This window comes from Ictidomys tridecemlineatus, chromosome 4 (genome assembly GCF_052094955.1).
Source record: "Ictidomys tridecemlineatus isolate mIctTri1 chromosome 4, mIctTri1.hap1, whole genome shotgun sequence".
Classification (NCBI taxonomy): Eukaryota; Metazoa; Chordata; class Mammalia; order Rodentia; family Sciuridae; genus Ictidomys; species Ictidomys tridecemlineatus.
Window position 1 is genome coordinate 187,651,361 of NC_135480.1, and position 26,056 is coordinate 187,677,416.

Genomic DNA, 26,056 nt, shown 5'->3' on the forward strand with positions numbered 1-26,056 from the left:
TCCGGCTAAAGCCCTTCATCACTCACTTCAACCCTTGTAATAGGTGGAGTTGAGAGCACATCCTGTGTTCTGGTCCAGAACCTCACCGCTCCGGTTCTTATGTTTCTGTTAATATAGCCCAAGGTTGTACAGGCAGTGGCATCTTAACTTGGGAGGGCCGGATTCTAAAAGCTGATGTGGTAAAAAATCACCCTTGAAATCATCTATTAAAGTACAGTCTGTAGAAACAACACACAGTGTTATGTCGATAACAACAACCAACAGAATCTTAGCTATAAAAGACTTCTGCATAAAGATTGATTATAACCATCTGCTTTTGCCCTCTACCAAAGAAAACTTCATGAAGAATGATAAAAAAGTAGTCTCTTTTTCGTTATTCTAGTAAAAACTGTGTGACATAGGATTGATCATTTTGGCCATTTTTAAGTGTATAGTTCAGGGGTATTAAGTTTTTCCACACAGTTGTAACCATCACAAACATTCTTGGCTAGAACTTTTTAAAAATTAATTTATTCATTTTAATTAGATATATAAGACAGCAGAATGCATTTTGATTCATCGTACACAATTGCAGAGCAACTTTACATTTCTGTGGTTGTACTTGGATAGAACTTTTTTATCTTCCCAATCTAAAACTCTGCACCTATTAAGCAGTGATTTCCCAACTGCCTGCTTCTCCCAGTACTGGAAACCGCCATCTTTCTTTTTGTCACATGGTTTGGCCACTCTAAGCACCTCATGTTAAGTGCACCACACAGCATTTGTCCTCTTGTGACTGGTTTATTTCCCTGAAGGGAGTTTTTTAAGATGGCTGTCCACAAGTGCAGAGGTAACAGGAGAGGAGACAACAGCAGTGAAATTTGGGGCAGCAGGTTGAAGCCGTCTGTGTGGGTAAATAAGGATGCCTGGTTAGTTTGACATTTCCCGAGCCTTATGCACTATGTCATATACATCAGTTGGCTCTTAGCCTTTCCCATTAACAACTTTTTAGGATGCTGCTCTGATTAGATTTGCAGAATTAACAAAACTTCAGCTTTCAAGTCATTTCCTTTAGATGTTGTCAGCAGCAGCACCAGCATCAAGAGGGAAATGATTTTAAAGCTGAAGTTTTATACCCAGCCAAACTTTCACTCAAGTGTGAGGATAGAATAACGACATTTCAGACATACAATTTTTCAAGAAGCAGCTAGAGAAGGTAGCCCACTGAGATGGAGTAAAATAGGAAAGGGAATGATACAGGGAGTGATACAGGAAATAGGAGATGTAACATGAAACAGGCAGGGGAAGCTTCTAGATGCTGATGGCAGGAACTGTGCTCCTTGTGTTGTAAGAGGCCCAGGAGTGATTTTATTTGTAAGGCAGAATTGATAGAATTGATGCATCTGGATGTCATGATAAGAGACTTAAACTAGTAAGACCTATAGATAAAATACCAATCTAAAGGGAGGGGAAATAATGTTATTAACTCTGAATAAAACAGTAAGATGCTCAGGAAAGTACATCCTAACCCCATTGCTCATCTGGAAGTAATTTTTCATTAATATAATCCTATCTTTGAAAATTTTCATATGATGATATTGGGAAAGTTACCTTCATGTGGTGAGGGCATAGATTGGAAAAAATCACTAAATTTTCATTTTTAATATTAGGAAGTAATGAATAATGCCAACAATAAATTATCACAAAGAAACAATGTAAAGTTTTTGCCAAAAATCACCTAAAAGACGTTAAAGTCTTGGAAGAAGAACTGGAAGGAAGCAGGCTGAGTATGGGGACTTGAAGAATTGTCTTCTGTAAAAACTATAGAATTGTTAGGTGCTTTAAACTACTAATTCAAATTAAACTAAATGTGGGAAAAGGAAAAAGAAAGGTATTGGTGGATATGCTCCAGCAAAATGAGGGAAAAAAAAGTTAAAGAAGTGGAAGGTGTAGGTTGCAGAAAACCAGGGATCCAAGCTTGGGAGAGCGTAAAATGAAGTCTTAAGGATCCGCTAAGGAAGGCTGTGGTAGGAAGACAAGGAACCATGGGACAAAATGGAACATAGTTTTGTTTTTTTTTTCTGCTGTACTGAACTATTTAGAAATTGTTATTAGGAGGTTTCACAGATTTGGAGCTTTGAGAGAAGTTAGTAATATGTACATAGAAAACTAAACAATTGGCATATAAGGTAATTATTAACTTCAGAGAAGAAAAATTTGAAAAGAACATAATTATAATATGCTTCTTAGGTCAGTGGAATACAAAACTTACATAATCCTAATAATAAGTGCAATGAAGAATAAGTAACCATAATTTGTGAAGTTAATAAAAATATTGGGAGAACAAGCAGATTGGAAGTTAACAGGTAAATGTCTAAATTTGTATATAACTGAAACATCTTACTTAGAGAAGTGTAGAAATACCCAAAGAAATAAAGAGTTGAAAGTGGTATAAGGCTGAGGAGAGGATGTGGGGCAAATTTAACTATTAAACTACTATTTGATTTTTTATTTATTTATTTATTCTGGTATCCAGGATTGGCCACTGAGCAACATCCCCAGCCCTATTTTGTATTTTATTTAGAAACAGGGTCCCACTGAGTTGTTTAACGCCTTGCTTTTGATGAGGCTGGCTTTGAACTTATCCTCCTGCCTCAGACTCCCAAGCCACCCCACCCAGGTATTATTTGATTTTTAAAAACTATGTGCTTGCTATGTGCATTTTTTATTCAGTGAAGGTAAAAATTAATTTAAATATAAAAAGTGAAATGAATTGAAATATACAAAATTAATTGCAGCTTTCTGGGCAATGTAACGGCTGTTTAATCTTATCAGTACATGTGTTTATTGCTGTAATGATTGAGGGGATAATGTCTGTGAGTACATCTAGCACAAATGATAAATAAATGTTTACTAGATTTGAATCTAGAGTACCTTAGCCAGACCCACACAGCGGTGCTTGAAAAGCTGCAGAGAACAACTTAGTCACTATTTGCTGGCGGGCTGGCTGACTTTCTTCCTTCCTTCTCTTTTCTTTCTTTTTCTTTTTTTTTGTATCAGGGATTTAACCAAGGGGTGCTTAACCACTGACCCACATCCCCGGAGTCAGGGTCTCAATAAATTCCTCAGGGCCTTGCTTTCCTTGCTGTGAGTTTTCTGATTAACACTGTTGTTCCTGTAGGCATTGGGCTCAGGAGATGGGTGTGTGTGTGTGCGCGCGCGCGTGTGCATGTGTGCATGCGCATATGTGTGCACATGCATTAGCTTGTAAAGTCAGTCCAAATGACACAACTATACCAGCCTGTCTTTGGCCGCCGTATCGCTTTGGGCCATCAGACTTGTGGACGCACAGGTGGCATTTTCCGTCCCGGTCCTACCTACTGTATTTGTCTTAAGTGCAGTGCCCTTTTCCTGTTTCTTCACCACTAGTCTATCCCTGGGGTCATGAAGTTCATTTAAAAACAGGTAGTCATTACATCTCCTTAGTCTCTCTCCCATTGCTCTAAGAATAAATCCTGAGCCCTTAGCATTCAAGACCTAGGGGCCTAGGAGTGGGCCCCACTCATGCCTCTGGACTAGCATTATGCCATTTCATGTGTAGGTGTCTGCTTTTGCAGTCCTTACTGCCAGGAATAGCTACTTCCCTGTCACACTTGACCTCCTCACCACTTGCCAGTCCTTTCTAGCATGGGTAGCTCTGCCTGGCTTCATCAGCCCTCCCTCAAGGAAGACTTCTGTTCCTGTCCCTGCTGAGTGAAGTGTCCCCTTTTGTGCTTTCATGGAGAGCACGAAAGAGCCTGTCAGCAGAGCCACAGAGCCAATGCCTTACCTTGATGCTACCGAGGTGGGTCTCTTTGAGGAGGTGGTACCCTCTATGGGTTGGTGGGCCATGTCTGTGTGGGTCATTGTGCTATGCCTAGTACCTGCCACAACTTGTCCCCACTAGGGCTGGGACTGATCATATGGCCTTCAGGGTTATGGCTATTTGTTCTAACCCACTCCGTGCGAGGAGCTTCGTGTCTGTCCTTGCAGAATCTTAAGTCTCTAAGTCTTCAACCTTATGACCCTGGTTTGCAGGGTCCTTACCCTTCTCACTATTTGAATGCGGGATTAGATGCTGTGGATGAGCTGTGGACCGTGGCTGTGTCTGTCAGAGTCCTGGTGAAAGCAGTTCACTAGCCATGCAGGTGGATTTCCCTTGTTTTCCATTCCACCAAGATGGCACTTCAGCCCGATAAGCTGATTTGTTCATTGACTAACTCAACAAAGATTTCCTAAGTGCTCTGTGCCAAACACGGTTCTAGGTATTGGGATATGCAGGAAGTGAGATGGACAAGGTTTCTGTCCCAGGAAGCAGCTATAGACAACATCATTTCGGGTGGTGGTAAGTGCTAAGAAGGGAGAAAGGGAGTGTATCCAGTAGATAATAGCCAACGTGTGCTTAGTGGCTACCATCTGGACAGTGTAGAGATAGATAGGACACTGCTGAACCCAAGGAAGAGCCTGGAGGCAGGGAGGGGGGGGGGAGAGATGGCAAGTAGAAAGGCTTCAGGCCTACCCAGACTGTTGACAGGCTTGATGTAAGCAGCCGGTGAGCAGGGGAAGTTAGATCACTTGTGGAAGAGCACGTGGATGTATTTCGAAGCACTGCCTCCTTAAATTTCATTTATTGAAATTGGGACTGAAGCCAAAACTAGATATGTCTTATAGAATGAAAATGATCTCCAGAGATAATATAAAGCATTCGAAAAAATGAGAGGATGAGGCCAGGGTCCTAGTAGCCTAGTGACCTAACTGCTCACCCCCTAAAGGTTCCCACCGCCGCTCCCCATACGCCCAGACTGGGACTACAATTAGAGGTCACACTGACAGACTCCAGCAGCCAAGGATGAGGTCACCAGCTTACCCCTCGGCTGTAGCAGAGAGCCAGCCATCCTAACTGATGCCCAAAGCAGAATTTCCCATATCTTTACTCAAATCTCAAAAGAGGATACCAGGAAAACAAAACAAAACACATCAAAAACAAAACTTTTAAATACAGTTTTTGATAAAAGTGGGATTGTTTTGGGAGGGGGGTACCAGGGATGGAACTTAGGAATTGTGTCTAAGGGTCCTAGAATTAGATTCTTGTCCCATTAACAGGGGCATCGGTGTCTTGGCTTCATCTTGTGTCCCTTTTCACGAGGTGCCCGTGTCCCTTTTTGCTCCTGCCTCTTTGCTAAACAGGTTTTCTTCCTCTCTTTGTAAAGGTGCCTTTGTGTGAACCAATAGAGTTACTTCTCTTCACTGTAAACACAGTGTCCAGTGACTCTTCCTTATTGTGGAGAGCCAGCAGCTTTACAGGAGGAACACACCTTGAAGGTCACTTTCTGCTGTTTGTATTATAGAATAAGTCATGGTGACTTCATGAAAATAAGAGCAAAATGAACTGCCCGCTGCTTACTCTGGCCTTGCCATCCCCTTACCGTTGAATCCAATTAGCAGCTAGCATTTGTTGAATCATAATCGATCTGATAAAAATGTAATCTGATCATTAGTAGCTGTGTAAAAATAAATACAGTCGACTCCTGTTTCATTTGCCCTTGAAGGCTCCAACGTGGTTCCAAACTGCACCACGGAGAAGTCGGGCCGGTTCACGTTGCAGTCTGTGTGGTTTCTGGGGCAGTGACCGCCAGGTACCTGTGCACAGGTGCAGGATGCGGGCTCAGTCCTGTTTCACCTGAAACGCTGTGACCTGGCTGAGGGCTGTGTCCTTACATTGGAGGTGCAACAGAAGAAAGGGAAACCAGGGCGAGGCTGTAGGGCAGCTGGTTCCCAAGATTAGGTGCAACCGAGGCAGAGTTAGGTCATGATCGCTACCTGGATGCTCTTCTCTCTCTTCACGGTAGGTCACTGCGGTTCTCTGTTGTTGAGTTCTGCTGCTGGCTGTTGGGAGAATGTCCTTTCACCTTTCATGCCTCACTCTCCTTAAGACACATTTCCCCTTTGTCCTTTAGGGACATTGCATTTCTGAACTCAAGGTGTTAGGTCACCCAGAGAGCATGTCCCTAGCATTTCAGACTGGAAGTTCCAAACAGCTGAGCTGTGCTCCTGGGAGCAGGGTTTCTTTAAGAAAGCAAAAGCAGAATAGCTCTAAGGTTACACAAATGCTGCTGCTCTTTAAGTTTGGTAAACGATTGCTCTTTTCCTGGCAACCACTGTAACACCTTCACTTCCGTAGGGCTTTCTTTTCAAGGAGGTAGAGCTTTGGTAGAAGTGTTCTCTGGGATTTTTACCTGATTATTCAATGCTGCAATGATTTCTAAATCAGCTAATAATGATCTTAGATGCACTGCTGGAAGCCAGGCAGATAGCCCCTGAGCCGTGGAACGCATGGAAGGTATATCTGCTTTAGTTATTTGCCATGACCTTGAATGTGCTGCCAAAGTCGGCAGGCATGGGTAAAGCTATGAGTATCCTTCTTAGGGTTTGAAAACGGTGACATGAATTCCCTCTCAGACCCTCTTCTGGCTAGGTGTCCTGGTCCTTGCAGGGGTTTGGTGGCAGTTTTTGTATCTGTGTTTCCCCGAGCCTGCATCAAGAGTGGGGAAGATAGCTGTGTGACCTGTGTGTGTGTCCACATGGTGGTGGCGAAGGAGGGATGGGAAGCATGGAGCCACCCAGGTGCACGTCTTTAAGCCCACAAAGGCCCTGGCCATGGTCACCAGCAGTGTCTGTTAATTCAAGAGAGGGGTCTTAAACTTAGAAGTTTTTCAGATTTATATGTGTTGATTGGTAAAATAATGTGTGTGATCTCTCTTGCTTTTCTGAGTCCACTTGGTTTTGTGTGTGTGTGTGTGTGTGTGTGTGTGTGTGTGTGTGTGTAAAATGGGTTTTCTTGTCCTTGTTTAAGAATTATTCATTTTCTATTTACACAAAGCAAAATCAAGTTTATAGAACAGTTCCAATATCCCCTATCATATATATGTGTGTGTGTGTGTGTCTATGTATCTATACACATCTCTATATATTTGCAGTACTAAGGATTGAACCTATGACCTGGCACTTGCTAGCCCCAAATATATTTTGTTTTTTCCAAATTTCTGTTGGCCCATTTGGGTATCACATTTACTGTTACTTCTGAAGATAGAGCCGAGCCATTTCATATCCTGGTCGCACAGCAGTGTCTGACTTTTTTATCCATAAGATTGAGCGAGAGGTCAGAAGTCAGATTTGAGTCACTGATCCTTCTCTCAGAGAGTTATAAATGGGAAAATACTGTGAACTGACTAGTTGTTTCTTTATAAGTGAACTCATGAGTGTTCAATGGTATAGTGTATTATATATATATTACATATATATTTAACAAATTTTTATTGATGCCTTATAATTATAATAGTGAGATTCATTGTGACATTTATACATGCACATAATTTGGTCAGTTTCATTCTGTACAATATAATAATTAAAAAACCTGAAGAAATTTGTAACAAATATATAATTAAACTAAATACCATATACTGACAATGAAAAAAACCAGTTTTTTCAGTTTGTTTTTGTAAGCTTAAACATGAAATTTATATATATATTTTAGTTGTCAGTGGATCTGAATTTTTATTTCTGTGTGTGCTGAGAATTGAACCCTGTGCCTCACACGTTAGGCAAGCACTCTACCATTGAGCCACAACCCAGCTCAAACATGAATTTTTTATGTAACTTCTGTGTTGTTTTAAAGTCACTGAAATGCCACTAGAAACAAGAAGTGTGGCTTGCCTAAGTCAACCTGGCTTAAGAATAGGAATTTAATGGCTCATATTACTTACTGAAAGGTACAGAGATATGTACCTTCAGGAACCGTGGGATCCAGGAGTTTAGATGACATCCTCACTGTCCCTCTTTCCCCATTCAGCTGTGTTGATTCTCCCTGTGTTGACTCTAGTCTCTGGCAGACTCTTGTTTGTGGTGTCAAGGCAGCAGCCCCAGAATTTTAAATCTGATTTTCTCAATTCCTTGAAGTTCCAACAAGTCTCAGAATGAACTGTCATTGGCTCTGATTGGTTCTCCTGCCCCTGATGGGTGTGGTGGGGATAAGCGTTTTGGCTGTCGAGGCTTGGGTCATGTGCTCATCTTAGAGTCTCTGTGTGTGTGTGTGTGTGTGTGTGTGTGTGTGTGTGTGTGTGTGTGTGTGTGTTTCCCTAGACCACAGGGCAAAAGGCAGAGACTGGAAAAAGGGAGAGTTCTTTAATGGAAATAGTGGGATGTGGGTGTCAGAGCAAAACAACACATGTCCTCTACATTCAGGCCATGTTGCCAGATTTTTTTTTCACTTTAATAATCTTAGAAACATTTACTCTAGGCTGACCTTCCAGAAAGACAAACATTTTCTGGACTGACTGATCAATTGTTATTTGACTTATTATAAGATAACCACTTACTCTATGTGAAGGGCATCATTTTGGAGGAGAATAGTGGAAATCAAGTGTCTGTGGGACTCTGCTAGCCAGGGTGACAGGGCATGCTGGAAGCTGCTCTTGTGCCTATCAGGGCATCAATGAGGACGGGAACCTAGCACCTGAGGATAGAGCCAAGTCATAAAAAGAGAAGAAATCACATCCGCAGTTGGCACCTAATTTTAGCTCTGATTAACGTTGCCAAAAGAGCAGAAATATTGTCTTGGATCTAAACATCAGAAACATGGGATGAGGATTCACGGAGGCTGAAGACTTGAGGCTGGGGATGTAGTGCACGTGTGAGGCCCTGGGTTTGATCCTCAGCACCCACAACAAATAAACACAAAAGCAAAGTCAGCCATAATTAGTCTAATGATGCAAAGGGCGGCTGCCTCTGTGACCTTCCTGATCCAGCCCCGCCCTCCTCTCCAGCCTGGGCTCCCCCAGGCCTGCCTTGCACTTGGCCCTGGCCTGCCTGCCATTCAGAGTGGTGTTGCACCACCCTGTCCCATTCACTGCTCATGTTGCCCTGCCTAAGACTCAATTCAGATGGCAGGCTCTCTGGGAAGCATTCTTGAACCAGGCCTTTCTGGCTTACGAATCCCTGTCCTGCGAACTCCTAACACCAGTGTCTTTCCCACCAGTCTCAAGCAGGAGCCCTTTCATCCCAAAGAGGTAATGCGGCAATGTTGGGAGACATTTTTGTGAATCAGGACAGGTGGGTGCTATTGGCTTAGAGGCTAAGGATGCTGCTAAATATCCTACAAGGCACAGAGTGATCCCCACAGGGAATCATATGGCCCTAAACATCAGTGTACCACAGCTGAGGACCCTGGTCACCATTGCGTTTGCCACCTTGTTGGATGCTTCTGTCTTGGGGCCTGTCATCACCACACAGTGGGTGTGCGTATGACATCTTTGCATATCTGATACCACAAGGCCTGGCACAGGGGATGTCCTTAGAAAGAGCAGTTTAAAGACAACCGAGCCCAGGAGAAGATGAAATCATTTCCTGGTTTAGTAAAACAAGGAACAAGACAGCCAGAGGCCCTGAGCAGGGCAGCCCTTGTGCTGGGCAGCCCTTATTAAGCCTGAGAGCTTTCCTTTATCTTTTCATGCCTTTGTCCTCTCAAACTTTTGAAGTTTGGAAGAAATTAAAGAAATGTTGTGGGCAGAATACTTTGACATGGTTGTATTATTAGGATAATATGTCCCCTGGCAAAGAACGACTTAGGAATGGGCAAGCTGTTCAGAATGAATTGATTTTCAAAGATTCCGAATCTGAGGGAAAAAACCTACTAAACCCTACACCCCCGAATAGTGGATTCCTAGCACATGGTAGGTATTCAATAATTGTTAGATAAATAAATCCTTAGGCTTTAGTTGAGGGTTTTGGAATAAATTGCCTCAAAGACCTCATTCAGATGAGTGTGTCTTTAGTAAAATAATCGTGTCTTTGAAGACTCATCAAGAACTATTTTTCTATTCTTGTGCCAAACAGGTGTGTATCTGGGACCACATTAGTGTTCATGACCTAGGTTATCATGCAAACACTCAGTTTCTGCAGACAGAGAAAAATGAAAGCTCCTAGGCTGGTGGGCAGAAAGCTTTTGGAGAAATGAAGCCGGATGGATTTTTTTTCCTTTGTCCTTCTGCAGGTGGGGTCATTTTGGGAATTGCTGGAGTGATGGCTTGATCCTGCAGGAATCCCGCTCTGGCCACTGGGGGTGCATGGTAATCTGATCAGCATTAACTTCACACCCACCCTCCTGCAAAGAAGTAGCTTTGCAGGGTTTTGGTGGAGATGCTTCTGTTGAACTGGAGGGTGTAAGGTGCTGGAGCTACAAAGAAGACTCTGTGTGTGTGTGTGTGTGTGTGTGTGTGTGTGTGTGTGTGAAATATACATAAGATTAACCAGAAAACTCAGTAGCATTAACTACACTCAAAATGTCATGTAACCATCCTCATTATCTATTTCCAGAATTTTTTCATCATCCCAAACACAACCAGACAACATCTGCCTTCTGTGTCTGGGCTTCATTTGTGTAGCACAATCTTTTCAAGGTTTGTCTGTATTGTTCCTTGTGCTAGAATTGGTTCCCCCCCCCTTTTTAAAAGAAAATTATTTTTAGTTGTAGTTGTACACAATACCTTTATTTTATTTACTTATTTTTATGTGGTGCTGAGGATCGAACTCAGGGCCTCACACGTGCTAGGCGAGCACTCTACCGCTGAGCCACAGCCCCAGCCTTGATTCCCTTTTATGGAGGAATACTATTCCATTGTCTGTGTACACCAAAGTCTGTTAATCCATTCATCCGTCTGGTGGGTGTGGATTTCCCCCTACCTTTTGGCTGTTGTGAATAATGCTGCTGTGAATGTAGGTGGTCTGGTACTTGCTGGAGTCATTGCTGTACTTTGAATCTAGACCCTAAGTTACTCTCCAGTTGTACGTTTGGCACAAAGGACTAGGTGGCTTGGCCACACCCTTTAGCTGCTTCTGGCAAAGATTTCTGCTGATATGTATCCTTACTTCAGACTATTGTGTTGGTTTTTTTTCCCCTACCAATATTTGAGTGTCTGGTTAGTAAAATTTGATGGGGGGGGAAAAAAAAGAAAAACCAGAAAGCAACAGTTCTAGGCACAGAAGAAATAATGAGCCTCAAGTTATCTTGGGACTGCTGGACCCTTTTCTTCTTGTGCCAAGCATCACTGCGAAGCAGCGGCTCCCTTTTGCCCTGGGATTTTTTCCTAGGAGCAAGGTGCTGCCAGAAAACCCCAGAAAATCCCTGTGGAGACCTCTCTGAAGACCATATCAATGGGGGACATTGTGTAAGGGGCTCATCCTGAATACATGATGCAGGATGGAAACTTATTTGGTTATTGAATATTAAAATTGGCTGTTTTGCTTTGCACACTCTTGGTAGCTGTGAGTCCTGGGGGTTGGCCTGCTTTTAACTTGAGCTGCTTGTGTTTGGGCCTGTGATTTGCTTTAGAAACAGAAATGGGCCAGCCCCCCCTGCAGCCACCCAGGCCTCTGGCTGTGCTTCCTTTTAACCCTGGGATTTCCTTTGGACCCTGAGCTCTGAAAGCAGATCACATCTGGCCTGCTGTCAAGCCTGAGAATTGCCTTTTTGTTCTTGGGGAGCTGTATAAAACAAGTGGGAATTGGGGGAAGAAGACCTTTTTTTAGCATAAAAATACATGACTGTGATTCTTCCCTTCCATCCCCCTCCCCATCTTGAGCTATTTTGGAGAAACAAGGCTTTTGCTGTCCGCCACACCCCGGTCCCACCGCAGGGCACAGTGGTTGTTACGAGTCTCAGAAGAAGGAGTATTGAGCTTCTAGGATCAGAGCCTCTTGGGCAGGCCACTTCTTATCCTGGTTGGGGCTGGGACCAGCAGAGTGTTGAAAGTAGTCCATCTCTAAGTCTACCCACCTCCTTGCCTGCTTAAATCTATAGCACTATTCAATCAATCCCCTGAGCCAGTGAGTCTGTGATGTCCACAAGTACATGCGTGTGTCTGATTTGCAATTAGAGTGTAGAGAGCTGCCAGTTCCTTGCTATTTCTTCTATGCATAAAAGATGAGGTATTTCTCCTTGGCTTATTCTGACCAATTTATTCTTATCACTCCAAAAAGAAAAAAAAGCAGCCTTAATATCAGATTTAAAGGCCTCTGGCTCTGCTGGTGTGATTTAGGTCTGTTTTCTGTTTGATAATTGTCACAGCCACCTGACTTTTCCTTCTGGCTAGCAGTGACCTTGATGGAGACATCTAAGTGGTCCCTGTGTGGCGCAGTGGCAGGCGATGTTGGTTTGGTGCTGTTCAGACATTGGTTGTGTCGGGTGCTGGGGCCCCCAAATGAGGCATATGCCTTCCCCCACCTAGGGGTGTATCATCTAGCAGTCTTGCTACTTCCTGGGAAAGAGACGTTTTTTTGGCACAGGACAAATTCATCATAAACATGAACAGGAAGCCTGTTGATATTTTGTTTTTATTCATAGCATGAATGATGTCATAAATAAGGAACTTCACTGTGTCAGCGCCTCTTTTAATAGAAGCAGAAATTTCAGGCTGAAGCACAGAATTTTAGAACGCCGGTTCTGCAGCCATACCGCCTATATCCAAATCTCAGTTGACTTTTCCATAAAATACACTAATAACAGTACCAGTTTCATAGATTCCTAGGGGTGGGTGGTTACATGAATTAATTCATAGAATGTGTTCAGAATGCAGCCTGGCATTTTAAAGCTGTGTTACGGATAAGCTTGTGATTCATTCCTTCATTGAACAAAAATTACGTAGCGGTGATGGTTGCACAAATCTGTGAATATACTAAAAACCAAAGTATTGCACACCTTAAAAGGGTGCATTTTAGCCTGGCTTGGTGACACATGCCTGTAATCCCAGGGGCTCAGGAGGCTGAGGCAGAGGGATTGTAAATTCAAAGCCAGCCTCAGCAAAAGTGAGGTGCTAAGTAACTCTGTGAGACCCTATCTCTAAATAGAATCCAAAATAGGGCTGGGGGTGTGGCTCAGTGGTTGAGTGTCCCTGAATTCAATTCCTTGAGGCTAGTTTCTGTTCTCATGCAAAATCAAACCTTAATAAAGAATAGTGATATGACCTAAGGACCTTGCCATCCCACCTTCACTAGCTCTTTCTTAACACTTCCCATACTCCCTCCATGTTCTCCAAGACTTCACATAAATACATTGCAAATACCTAAATAAATACACTTCGAAAAATAGGCCAACATATCTACCACTACCCGCTTCCCTGAGCTTTGGATATAGAATAAGTATTTTTCAGTTAGATTTTTCTGGGTATGATATTGATTTCAGTTTCCCAATTTTTGACATTTAAGAATTATAGCTTTCTATTGCAACAGAGAGTCTTTAAAAATCACCTTCCTGAATGAATGCTGGGTATGGTGATCCCAAATGGCTCGGGAGGCTGAGACAGGATAGCTGTTCAAAGCCAGCCTCAGCAATGGTGAGGCACTAAGCAACTCAGTGAGTGTCTGTCTCTAAGTAAAATACAAAATAGGGCTGGGGATGTGGCTCAGAGGTTGAGAGCCCCTGCTTACAATGCCTAGTACTGCCCCCACCCCGACCCCCACTAGCAAGAACCGATTGCAAATTTTGTCTCCATGGTAAAGAAAAATCTTACTCATTCCCGATTTCCTGGCTAAGTCTAAAAGTCTCAAATACATAAGAGAGGAGCGCTTTAGAAATAAATAAGGCTGTTGTTTTTTCCTACTGAATCCACGTGTACAGTAATAGAAGCAGAAGTGGATTTCCCTGCGGCCTTCTGCTCCCATCAGCCTGTGCCATATGCTTTGTTCTGGGATTTCTTCCTTCTGCTGACATCTGGTGCCTAGGAGAGGGGGAAACTGCTTCGTCTGAACTGGTGAAATTACTATCAGGAAAAAATGCTCAAGTTTCTAGGCAGCCAGGAATGGATGTTTTTCTGAGCATCCTGAGCAACTATCTTTCGGAAGGAAGCGTAAGAAGGCACAAGTTATCAGCCTTAAGTTCCCTAAGATGAACTTGAAGCACGTCTTCCCACAGGAGCCCAGACAGCACACAGACTTTCCCTAGCAGCTGGGCAACATTACCTCGGTGACATTTAATGAATTGCTTTGCCCCTAGGGAGTGGAATTGTAGCAGGGTCTATTATGAAATCTCATTTGCTTTGCATGAATCAGTTCAGGAGTCCCCAGAAAATAAAATCTGAAAAATGAGAAATGGTCAGAGAGAACTCTAACTTCCAGATACTCATTCAAATCAGGTTTGCCCTGAAATTGCTCTGCCTTGGCAGGTTAAAAATTATAGTAATTTTGTATTTCTGTTTTTAATTGACTCCCATTTCTTGTGAGTAGGAGCAAAACCAGTTGTCAACACCTTTTGGCTTCCTCCCTAGCACTGTGGCACATAATGGAGCTCTGAAAGCCAAGGGCTGGGGGAACAGTAGGGGGAGGGGCAGATGAGAGGAGAATCACACACAATGCTTGTGTGTGTGCGTGTGTGTATGAAACTGATCGGATCCAGGGTCTTGGCATGTGCTGCATCCCCAAACCTCTTTTCAAAACACTTAAGCACATTATCAAGAAGATTATTAATAACTGCATGGTATGGTTTGGATCTGCAATGTTCCCCAAAGATTCATATATTGAAGGCTTGGTCAGAGGTGGGGCTCTTGGGAAATGTTTGATGGATCCTGAGGCTCTGATCTCAGCTGTGGATTCAAAATTTGGAGGTGGAAACTGTAGGAAGTTCAGCGTCCTCGGAGGAAGTAGGTCACTGAGGGGCATGGCCTTGAAGGGTGTATTGGTGTGTCTCGTCCTGGTGCCTAGCACTTTGCCCCCCACCCCCCACCACCCGTGCTGTCAACTCTGGACTGAAACCTCTGAAACCATGAGGCAAGATAAATCTTGGTCCTCATTTAAGTTGTTTTTCTCAGCTGTTTTGTCATAGTGATGAAAAGCTGACGAGCACTGTGTCATAGGTTCATTCTAGCAAACAACCTTCTATAAATCCAAATTAACAAGTGTGAGAAATTTGATCCTAACCCACACTGAGGTTTGGAAGGACAGGGTGGGCATCATGGGCGTCCGCAGAAAGACAGAGGTTGCCTTGCTGCTGTCCTGGAAGTTGAGACAGTGGTCAGGGTCTGTGTAGCAGGCCCAGACCCTTCTAGAAGGAAGTTGATACTTGGCTGTTTGTTCCAGTGTCTGTCTCTGGACCTAGTCTCTTCCCAGTTATCTTAGGGACACTGAGGCAATGTATCATGACACTGGCGAAGTGTTTGATTTAAAAAAAAAAAAAGGGTGGTGGAAGGGACTCAGGTTTGGTTCAGACAACAGTCCTCCAGCAAAAGCCTCTGCTTACATAGGGTGAGGCCAGGAGTCTGAGAAAGCTCATTGGAAATGGATGGTTTAATTGTCCCTCCGCTGCTGTGACCCAGATAGAAAGCACCTTGTACCCAGAAGAGGTACAAAACTGTGTCACCTGGCTTCTGATATGTAGTAACCCCACACCGACCCCCTTGAAGACTAGGTGAGCACTTTTGCAAAAGGGGGATTATATTTAGGATTTATGTCAAGGAACTTTTGTAGAACTCCTTCTCGGTTACCACAAAAACTTTCCCAAGTGGACATCTTGGTGACATTTCCCAAGTTCATCTTGGTGACAAAAATGTGTGGCTGCACTAAGCCCTGGGGGCTGGGAAAAGGGATTCTCCTACCTTACTTGAAACCGTTTGAGGACTCACCACGCACCGATGGCCTCTGCTGAGTGAGCCCAGGGTCATATTCAGGGAGGTGAGTGCCTGGAGAATGTCACTAGGAGCCAAGTCATGTTGCTTCCCGACTCAAATAGGTGCTCCATCAGGACTTTTCTGGAAATCTAGCATACAGTAAGTGTAACTAGAGATTATAAAGAATGCTTGATAGGCGTTGAAGCTTCTGAGAGCCAGCGAGTGTCCCTGGTGTATCCGAGGGTGCATGGAGTATGAGTGTGAAGTTTTCTACCAGGTTCCATCCTCTGTGTTAGTCAGCTCTCCATCGTGGTAATGAAATGCCTGGCATAATCTGCTTGTAAAGAGAAATGGTTTATTTTGCCTAGCAGTTTTGGAGGTGTCTGGTCCATGATCCATTGGTCTTAGTACATGGGGCCTGTGGTGAGGCAGCACGTCATGGCAGGAATGGGTGGTGGAGAAGTGCCACTAACATCATGAACGGGGGGAGGGAGCAAAGAGCAAGGAGGGGCCAGGGTTCCAGAGTCCTCCTCAAGGGCACACCCCCAATACCTCTTCCAAAGGCACCACCCTGGGGACCAAGCCTTTAGCACATGAGCATTTGAGGGTTAGTCAAGATCCAAACTGTAGCATCCCCTCTTTTTTTCTACCTTATGAGGGAATCAAATCTAGCTAACATAGAAATCTTAAAAAATAAGGCCTTCAGGACACTGGGCTGCCCCTGGGAGTTTTGCCATGGTGTACTAAGGTTCCACACCTTCCACTCCCCAAGTGACCCCAAAGTTCGAGGGCAGATGTCTAGAAATTGAGCCTCCTACTCCCCCCACCGAAGGGTCTCCAGAACATTCACTGGGAGCTAATCCCCCTCTCCTTGTCACTTTCTGGATCATTTGAAAGTCAAATTGAGGGTAGGAAAACTTGCTGCCGACTCTCCAGGCATGAGCTCTGGGACAAGGCTGATGGCTTTGTCCTCTCCCCACTTGACATTTTGGGGCAGCTGTTGCCATCCTTTTCTGCTGGGCTCCCTGGAGGGAGCACACGGCTGACTTCTGTGGGCCTCAGAAATCACCTACAGCTGCTTGTGTGCTTTTAAAATGTCAGTCCTGGGTTTTGGCAGGAGGTTCATCTGGGAAATCCTCTGTATGAAATATTTTCCTTTTGTATATAATGCGTGACCTGCTTACTAGGCAGCTTGTTGGATCCATCCGGAGGAGCTTGGCATCCTCTTAGATTACTTCCACCACCCCCAGTGGCTTCGCCACCATGACAGCCCTGTCAGCCAGGCACTGCACTGTGTGTTACACACACAATCTCCTGTGACAAACATAGTTACACTGCAAGGACCACATCCTGTCCCCCTTTCAGATAAGGAGATTGAGACTCAGAGATCCTACAGCAAGCAGGCGCAAAACTAAGATCCAAAACTGGTTTTGTTCTTGGTTGATACTAAATTCCACTTTTTTTTTTTTCTTTTGGGTCCTGGGGACTTAACCCAGAAGTACTTTACCATTGAGCCATAACCCCAACCCTTGTTATTTTTTGAGACAGAATCTTGCTAAAGTTGCTTAGGGCCTCACTAAGTGGCTGAGGCTGGTCTCAAACTTGCAATCTTCCTACCTCAGCATCCCGAGTGACTGGGATTATAGCACGTGCCACTGTGCCCAGTTCCCCGTCCTCTTCCTATCTCTGCGGTACAGTTGGTGTCTTAGCAGCACCCGCAGCCTCAAATGCTTATCCAGTACCTTCTGAGAGCTGTAATAGGCATATTAATGGAACAGTGCTTAAAGGGACAGGCTTACTTCTCTATCTAGATAATATTTACTGAGCTGCTAGAAAGATGTAACTTGTTCAGAAATAATACAGGGATTTATTATTATGTATTAAACATCTAAACTTTAGCAAACGGAATCCATTTGTCATACAGTGTTATTGGCTTCATAGATGTTTTGTTGGGGCTAGGGAAAAATCAAATAGTCAAAAGTTGATAGATTATTTCAAGTCTGGCTTCACTGTTTATATAGGGCTTGGAATTGTAATCTCAAAGTCCTTGGACCACTGACTCTTGGAGCCCCAGGGCAGTGTGCGTACAGCCAGGATCCAGGGCACTTGGAGCAGAAGCCAGTGTCTTATCTCTGACCAGACTCTTAGCCTTGGGGTTGGGGGCAGCTAGACCAGCATGTCCACTTATGTATCCATGTGACATACATAAGTTGCCCCAACAGGTTTATTTGCTTGAGATTTGATCTGTTATCAGTGGAGGCACTGAAACTAAAGCCTCCAGAATTTGATGGGCCCTGTTCAATAGAAGAAAGTATTTGCTACATTGGAAAAGATTACACACACACACACACACTCTCTCTCTCTTTCTTTCTTGCTCAGACTTCTCTCTGGCCGCATGAACTTGGATCCATCTGCTCCCTTGTTTTTGGCCTGTTGTTTTAATCCACTCCTTTGATTAATCCATGAGTGGATGAATCACCTCTTAAAGGCCGCACTCCCAACACCTCATTGTGGGCATGAGATGTCAGCCATGGCACCTGCCTTGTGATCCCTGGAGCACCTCGAGTTGAAGTGCCGGCTGCTGCATCTTTAGGACCACTCAGGGGTCTCCACACTAAAAAACAGTGGAGCCTATTGAATTTCCCACAGGAGGCTGCCTGTGTTGGTTTGTCACTTGGCCACCCGGTTCTCCTTCTCCCTCCTTGTCTGTGATCTCAGTGCAGGCTGGGAAACTGACAAGAGTGTTGCTTTTTTTTTTTTTTTTTTAGTTTAAAGGGCAAGGCATCCTATTTTAAGTTCATTTCGGTCTCAGACTGGAATCTGTCCAGATTTTTGTTGGGGTTTTAAATATTTACCACCAACAAATTGAGATTTAAGTTGAAACTGGTCCAGATTAGGTAATGCTTAAAATTTGTCCCAGAACACAAGTCATCCCTTGCTTGACGGTCTGGTAAGTGTGATTCTTGAATCTTTGTATCCCACTCAGGGCAAAACAGTTAACGATTAATCTGCTTGTGTTCCAGTGACTTGAAAAATAAGCATTTAAGCATCAGTACTCCAGAGGCCTCATCTTATCAAGTCCCGAGGAATGGTTTTTATACTAGTGTAAGCCCTTGATTTATCAGCTTCAGTGGCCTGGAAACTCCTTAGACCCGAATATTTGGGATGAGCAGAGTAGACCTCGCTTCGGAATTCCAAGAAGGCAGAACCAAGATAGAGAGCTGCCAAAGCTCACAGATGTGGAATGAAATCAATTTCAAAACCTGATTCTTCTGCTTAGTTGGAATGCGCTTAAAACCGGGACTCACTTGAGATTTTGTGCACCTGGTTAGAATGTTTCAGACCTTAAATTCTGTTTCTCTGTGTATCCTAGAAGTTTCAGCCTATCTTCTCTGCAGTGCCATAGAAATGCAAAATAGTAGCAGGTGTGTCTTATGTTCCTGAGGCTATCTTGAGTCTCACTGTCTAGAATGCAAACCCTTAGAGATTTCAGCCAACAGATTGCCAAACTCACTTTCGTTAGAGATATTATCTTGTAAGTTATATACTGTGTCACGAGTATCCCCCCAAAATAGCCCTGATCTTACTACAAGAGAAGAGATAAAGATGGTAGAAGGAGCAAAGCTACAATCCCTTTTTAGACTTTAAATTCAGGCAAGGCTCTTTGTACCTTTTAGTGATGAGTTTTTAGAAGAATTTATCTTGAGGGCTAAGAAATGAGAAGCTTCAGTACACAGGTATTCTGTGCCTACTTTGGAATCTGGCTTGCAGGAAAGCCCTTGGGTTAATTATACCAGAATGGAGTGTTCAGAATGAATTTGTGACATAATGCATGTCTTGAGGTGCCTATAATATCATTCATCTATGCTAGGGGTTCCATTATTGCATCTAAATGCTTGTTTTATTGTTCTTTAATTGGGTTGCTTTATAGATTCTACTTGGGAATTGAATTAACTTCATTGAACCTAATGGGTATGGCATTTTTCTCTAAAGTTTTGGGCAGATTTTGTCATTGACATCAGGTGGCTATTGATTTACTTCTCCACATGTGTACATGCACTGTGTATTTGTCATTAAAAAATAATTAGGAGTTAATTGTCAATAGGATTCAATTGGTGACTACAAATTAATATGTTTAAACCCTTTGATACTTGACCCTATTAATATCCTGTTCATTGGTGCTAATCCACAGAGCTAATGAGATGCCAACTCACTGTTTGTTACTATGTAGGGGACAAGGTCTCTCTGTTCACAAGTGGGTGCACAGAAGATTCACCAGCAGTCACATCAAGGAAGAACTAACTTTATTATAAGTATCCTTTGGACTTGCAAGCTCTGTGAGCTAGTTAATTTTGCACAACAGCCTGATGTGTTTGCATTCCAAAGCTTTTTTAGCATGAACTATGCTGTAAGAAGCACCTATCCAATAAAGTAAAGCAGTCTGGGCTGTGTCTCTCTAGTGCTCTTATTTTCTTCCTCAAATTCTTTCTATTAGAGCCAAATTTCCCAAGTCTTGCTTTGCAAAATACAAATATAAATCATTAGTCGACACCACAGTCTTAGTTGTTTTAGAAGTTATTAAGTGGTTACCTCTGCATGTCTTTGCATTGATGAACATTGGCCTTTTTGCAAACATAATTTAGTATTTTTTAATTGATTTTATTTTTTTAAATACACAACAGCGGAATGCATTACAATTCTTGTTACACATTTAGAGCACAATTTTTCATATCTTTGTATATAAAATATATTCACGCCAGTTCATGTCTTTATACATATACTTTGTTATGATTTAGTATTTTTGATGAGGAAAACCTTGGGTCATCAGGTTAGCTAGAGGTGGAGACCTGGTTGGACCACCCAGCATCTCAGCATGGTCATGACTCTGACCCAGATGGACAAATAAATTTATGACTGTAGGTTGGGAGATTTGACCATGAAGGAGACCTGAAGTCCAAAGAGCTTGTCTCCTCAGAGGAGCAGCTTTATGGAGCGTGAAATGAAGCTTGCCTAAATAGGAGGGGCATACTTAAGAGCTGATCTGGACTTCATTGTTGGGGGGGTGTGTAAGACTGCTGGGGCGGGGGTGGGGGAGCCTCCCTCTGTGTATGCATGAAGGACAGTGTTAATGACAGAGTGGTAATGGGTGCCCAGTGATCATGGAGGATCCCTGTGCTGGTCCCAGGGAAAGAGGAGAATGCAGGCCTAGGCTGGATCCGGAAAGGCCGGGAGGACAAAGCCTCCTGTTGATTTGTGTGTGTGCACAAATGCACGTGGGCATAGGCGTCCGTCCACAGCCCAGGAATTGGATTGCCATTTCAGTTCTCAAACAAACGGCTTGTTTCTTAAACTGAGAGCAGTTATCTCCATTAGGAAATACTCAATTCCAGCAATTAGGCCTGAGGGTTAAAGAGCCTCCTTCCCTCCAATCTGGTTTGCTCTGTTCCCAAACAATGCTTTGATGTGCTGGGGGCTCCTAATGGAAGAGAAGTCATCAATTAACCCAACAGAAGGTTAAACTGAAAACTAACTTTTCAAGAAGGGGATTATCTCTGAGTGTTAGCCACTGATTGACATTATCTATCTGGGGATATCTTCTTATGCAGGATAATCTCCACCCAGGCCGGAGGTTACAAAGATGCAAAAGTATTCTAGTTATTTGGTTTGTTTGAAAAGTGAGTTTAGAAATAGGATCTTAGTATCAATTGAGGCTGAGGTGGAGATGACCATAGTTTACTTTTGAAACAACTTATTTTTAACTCCTTCAACAATTTTTGGTTATAATTTTTTTAAAATTTGCTATTTTTTAAATTTAAAAGTAAGAATCACCATATATTTTGTGATAGGAAGCTGAAATTAACAATAAGCAGCACAGCGCAGATGAAGACAAATTTGTATGCTTGAGATTTGCAAATTAAATTTCTTTTTTTTAAACTTTCAGATACCTTAAACTAGTAACCAATGAGTATTAATGGCCAAGAGTTTAGAAAGTGAATTTTGTGTTTTTTCTTTATTTTTTTAAATTGATGTAGAAAGTGGGTTTTTTGAAAATATTTATTTCTCTGTAATGATATAGCCAACAATCATTTTATTTCCTTTTAGTCATCCCAGCTATGTTTGCTACCAAGTAATCCATTTACCTAGATTCTGTGTCCTAATTAAACTCTGAATATTTCAGAAATCATGACCCATATTGCTGAGTAAGTTCAGAGTTTCTGTGTTGGGTGATGAAAAGTTTGGGAAATAGTGCTAATGATTGCACCATATTGTGAATGTAATTAATACAGTCGCAGTGCACACTCTACATGGTTAAAATGGCAAATATTATGCTGTCTGTATTATAACCCAAATTTTTAAAAGTCTATAAAAATTATTTTCCCCAGTTGTTTTTTTCTTTTTCAACAAGTAAAACATTTCAGAGTTAACAGGTGTAGTGCAAGGAGAAAATTTTAGAATGGAGTTTATTTTTCATGGGGTTCAAAAGCCAAAGTCTTTAAATACTCTTTATAGTAATAGCAATAGTGGGTCTGTAATTGGAAGAAAAAATTTTGGCAGCAGAATAACCTGTTATTAAAACTTCAGAAACATTCAAAGTAGAGGTCATGTTTTGAGGTTAGAGGTCACGGGCTGAGGTATGTAAAACCCACTAGGAAACACAAAAGCGGTGGTGTCCGCATCCTCTAGGAAAGAGGGCAGTGGTGACACACAGTCCTTAACTGTGACAGGTGAATGGCTTCCTGAATGCCAACCCTGCCCCCGGGGAGCTCCTGTCATAGCCTGCCAGGTGTGACTGGGTCCTTACTTCACTGGGTTATGGAAAGTCACCAGGACACCTCACCTGGGAGCAGGTATGACCTGGTCCTTGCTGAAAAGCTGAGATGAATTTGCCTGGGAGTGGGAAAGGAAGGACATGTCAAGGTGCAGGGACCAGTGAGGGGACCTTGATGGGAAGGGCTCAAGAAAGCATATCAGGTTTGAAAAGAGTGGCAGGTCTCTTCATTCCAGATTTAGGAGTGTTTTGGGTGTAGCCTTCCTTCCTTCCTTCCTTCCTTCCTTCCTTCCTTCCTTCCTCCCTCCCTCCCTCCCTCCCTCCCTCCCCCCCCCCTTTTTTAAAGCAATGAAAACATAGAACTATCACATTATCCAGCAATCACATTGTGCCCAGAAAGGGGGACCTCAGCTCAGGATGATGGAGTCCTTGACGTACATGATGATAAAGAACTTAAGCACAGCTCAGCTATTGAGGCACAGAGATTCATTCAGGAAAGGGAGTGGTACACGTCCAGATTGGGGGTGGGGGTGGTGCAGCCTATCTTGAGAGTAAAGTGCTTTGTGGGTTCTTTGGCTCTTAAAGGAAACTTGGTGAAGCTTGCAGGGGTGTGGGGATAACATCAGTCTGGTGATCACAGATGGTTTACGAAGGTTTGGCAATTCTTAGGATCCTTAAATTGATGTCTTCTCCATTATCTGATCAATGCTTAGCTTTGGGAAGGTATCCAAAGTGACAGGCTTCTGGGAAAGTATATCACAGGTTGGCTCAATCTGCTCTAAAAATAGAAGTGTTAGTGGGCTAATTAATAGTGCACAGGGCAATTTTCCTGAGTGGGTAAATTCCAGTAATTTTAAGATTGTGAGTGAATATTTGAGGATTTCCCAGAAATTTGGGAGTAGAAAGGCTTGGTAGAGAGAGCTGACATAGGGAGAAAAGGTGGGAGGAACTTGAGCATAAGGCTTTCAGATAATAGTTTCCTTTTCTTTCTTCCTTCCTTCCTTCCTTCCTTCCTTCCTTCCTTCCTTCCTTCCTTCCTTCCTTCCTTCCTTCCTTCCTCCTTCCCTCCCTCCCTCCCTCCCTCCCTCCCTCCCTCCCTCCTTCCTTCCTTCCATTTATGTGGTGCTGAAGATCAAACCCAGGGCCCCACACATGCAAGGCGAGCACTCTACTGCTGAGCCCAAGCCCCAGCCCCTCTTCTTCCTTTCTTTAATATTTATTTTTTGGTTTTAGGTGGACACAATATCTTTATTTTATTTTTATGTGGTGCTGAGGATCGAACCCAGTACTTCATGCATGCTAGGCGAGCACGCTATCACTGAGCCACAACCCCAGCCCCTTTATTTTTTGTCTTCTTTCATCTCCTTTATCTTACCTCACCACGTCTAGATCTATAGGCAAGGGAAATGAAATCAGTATGCCACAAGGTGGCCGCAGTCGAATATTCATGGTGGCTTTATTCACCATAGCACAAATTTGGAGTCGCTCTAAGTGTCCATCTGCACATAAATAAAGAAATGTGTCAGCTGAGTATGGTGACTACACACCTGTAATCCCAGCAACTCAAGAGGCTGAAGCAGGAGGATCCCAAGTTCAAGACCAGCCTGAGCAACTTAGTGAAAATCCTGTTTCAAAATAAAAAGGGCTGGGGATGTGGCTCAGTGATAAAGTGTATCTGGGTTTAATCCCCAGTTTAACCCTCCCCCACCATAGACAAATGTGGTGTACATACACAATGGAGTACTACAAAGTCCTAAAAAGGAAGGGAATCCTGTCATTTGTGATAACATGGATGAACCTGGAGGGCATGTTATTAGGTGAAATAGGTCTACATAGGAAGTCATGCTACATGACCTCACTCACGTGCAATATAAGAAAAGTTGAACTTCGAAGCAGCATTAAATGGTGATAACTGGAAGCTACTGGAGAGGGCAATTTGAAGTTTGAAGTATACTCTTGACTGAAGCCCACTGCTTGTACACTATCAAAAACTCCTAAATTGAACTTTCATATACATTGAAGACCTTCAGCACATCAAAGCACAATCTTGGCTCCTGTCACCCCTTTTTCCCCCAGTGCCTCCAGCATCTCACAGCTTAAGATGTTTGCTGGTTGGGTTCCTGAGACATTGAAGCCCCCCCACCCCCCAGCCCCTGCTATTTCCTGTTCTTAGATCAGCACCTTCTTCTGTGCTGCTTGTTTGGGGAGCGTCCGTGTCCGGAATGGACTGGCTGCTCTGAGCTCCCTGCTGGAGCCTGTGTACAAGACAAACAAACACAGACCCTTGGGAGTGGCCAGACACTATCTGGAGAATTCCAACCACTCAGCTGAAGAAAAGCCACTCACCTAGAGTGTTAGAGGACGAGGAGAATGCCAGGCATCTTAAGTAGGGTTGCATGGCAGGCACCATCTCTGGACTGTCACCTAGGAGCCCTGCTGGGAAGGCAGGAAAGACCTCAAGATGTGCTTTGGAAAGCCACACAGCTTAGATCTCCACTTGGGTGCTGGCACTGGGTTCGATCCTGAGCACCACATAAAATGAATACATAAATTGCGTCCATCTACAACTAAATAAAATAGAATATCTCCACTTGGCACTAACTTGCTTTGTGCCTTTGGGCAAATTAAGCTTTGAGCTTCAGTGTTTTCATATACAAAATGATGATAATCACTATTCTTCAGAGTTGCTGTGAGATTTTACTGAGACAGTGTATCTAAGGAGCATAGTAAAAATGCCCACAAACCTAGGTAATTGTCACCATTATCATCCATATATATCCATGGGGGATTGATTCTAGGACCACCCTTGGGTACCAAAACCAAGTCTCTTATACAAAATGGTATAGTATCTGCACATACATTTAAATACTCTGTAGGTTACTCACAATACCTATCACATATAAATGCTATGTGATTAGTTTGCTACTGTATTACTTAAACAGACTTTTTTTTCTTATTATTCCTTATGTTCGGCACAGACATAATTAAAAAAAAAAAAACATGGTGGGTTGAATCTGTGGATGCGGAACCTTCAGATTTGGAGGGTTGCTTGTTTATAGTAAGGTAGAAAAAGGATGTAGTGATTTTTGCATTGGCCAGAGGCAAGTCAGTGGTTAAAGTCCCTGAGCCAGTCTGCCTCAGTTCCAGCTTTGCCACTTACTGCTGGAGCCCCTGGGCAAGCCGAGCTGCCTGAACTTCACCTCCTGAGCTATGCAATTGAGATATCAAGAGCACTGGCCTCACAGGCTTGTTGGAGGAGTCCATGTGAGTGAATGACCTAGACTTAAGCCTGGTCTATCATAAGTATTCAGTAGAGGTCACGATCAACAGACCACCAGTGCTGGCCAACCCCTAGAAGGACTGTGGACCCTGGGCTCCTTCTCCACTTAGTGATGAGCCCTCAGCCTTTGCTTTCTTATTCCATTTTTTTGGCTCTTCCTATCTTGTCCCCAAGTTTTAAAACAGCACGAGCCAACCCACCTGTGATAATGCTTGAAATATCCTACCACCAAGAGGGAGAGCAAGCCTGAACTAGCTGGTGAGGGACATTCTGGGCGGGCCCAGCTGCCTCCCTGCGTCTCCCTCACAGCCTTAGTAGGAAGCTGTGTTCATTTCCTAG

The 26,056-nt window shown here is 43.3% G+C and overlaps 1 protein-coding gene and 1 long non-coding RNA gene across 6 annotated transcripts in view; one reads left to right on the plus strand and one right to left on the minus strand.

Moving 5' to 3' along the window:
- Nucleotides 1-26,056, plus strand: part of Palm2akap2 (PALM2 and AKAP2 fusion) — a 457,555-nt gene that overhangs the window by 380,483 nt on the left and 51,016 nt on the right. The window contains exon 1 of one of the 5 annotated variants that reach the window (XM_078047935.1): nucleotides 5,640-5,863. The exons of the other annotated variants lie outside the window; for them this stretch is intronic. Within the exon in view, the coding sequence (XP_077904061.1) occupies nucleotides 5,828-5,863 (36 nt within the window). The 5' untranslated portion in view covers nucleotides 5,640-5,827. Of the gene's footprint in view, nucleotides 1-5,639; nucleotides 5,864-26,056 lie in introns of those variants that run through there. 5 annotated transcript variants of the gene reach the window in all.
- Nucleotides 489-26,056, minus strand: part of LOC144377323 (uncharacterized) — a 36,562-nt gene continuing 10,994 nt past the window's right edge. The window contains exon 2 of the long non-coding RNA XR_013438215.1: nucleotides 489-883. This is a non-coding gene — a long non-coding RNA (uncharacterized LOC144377323). The remainder of the gene's footprint in view (nucleotides 884-26,056) is intronic.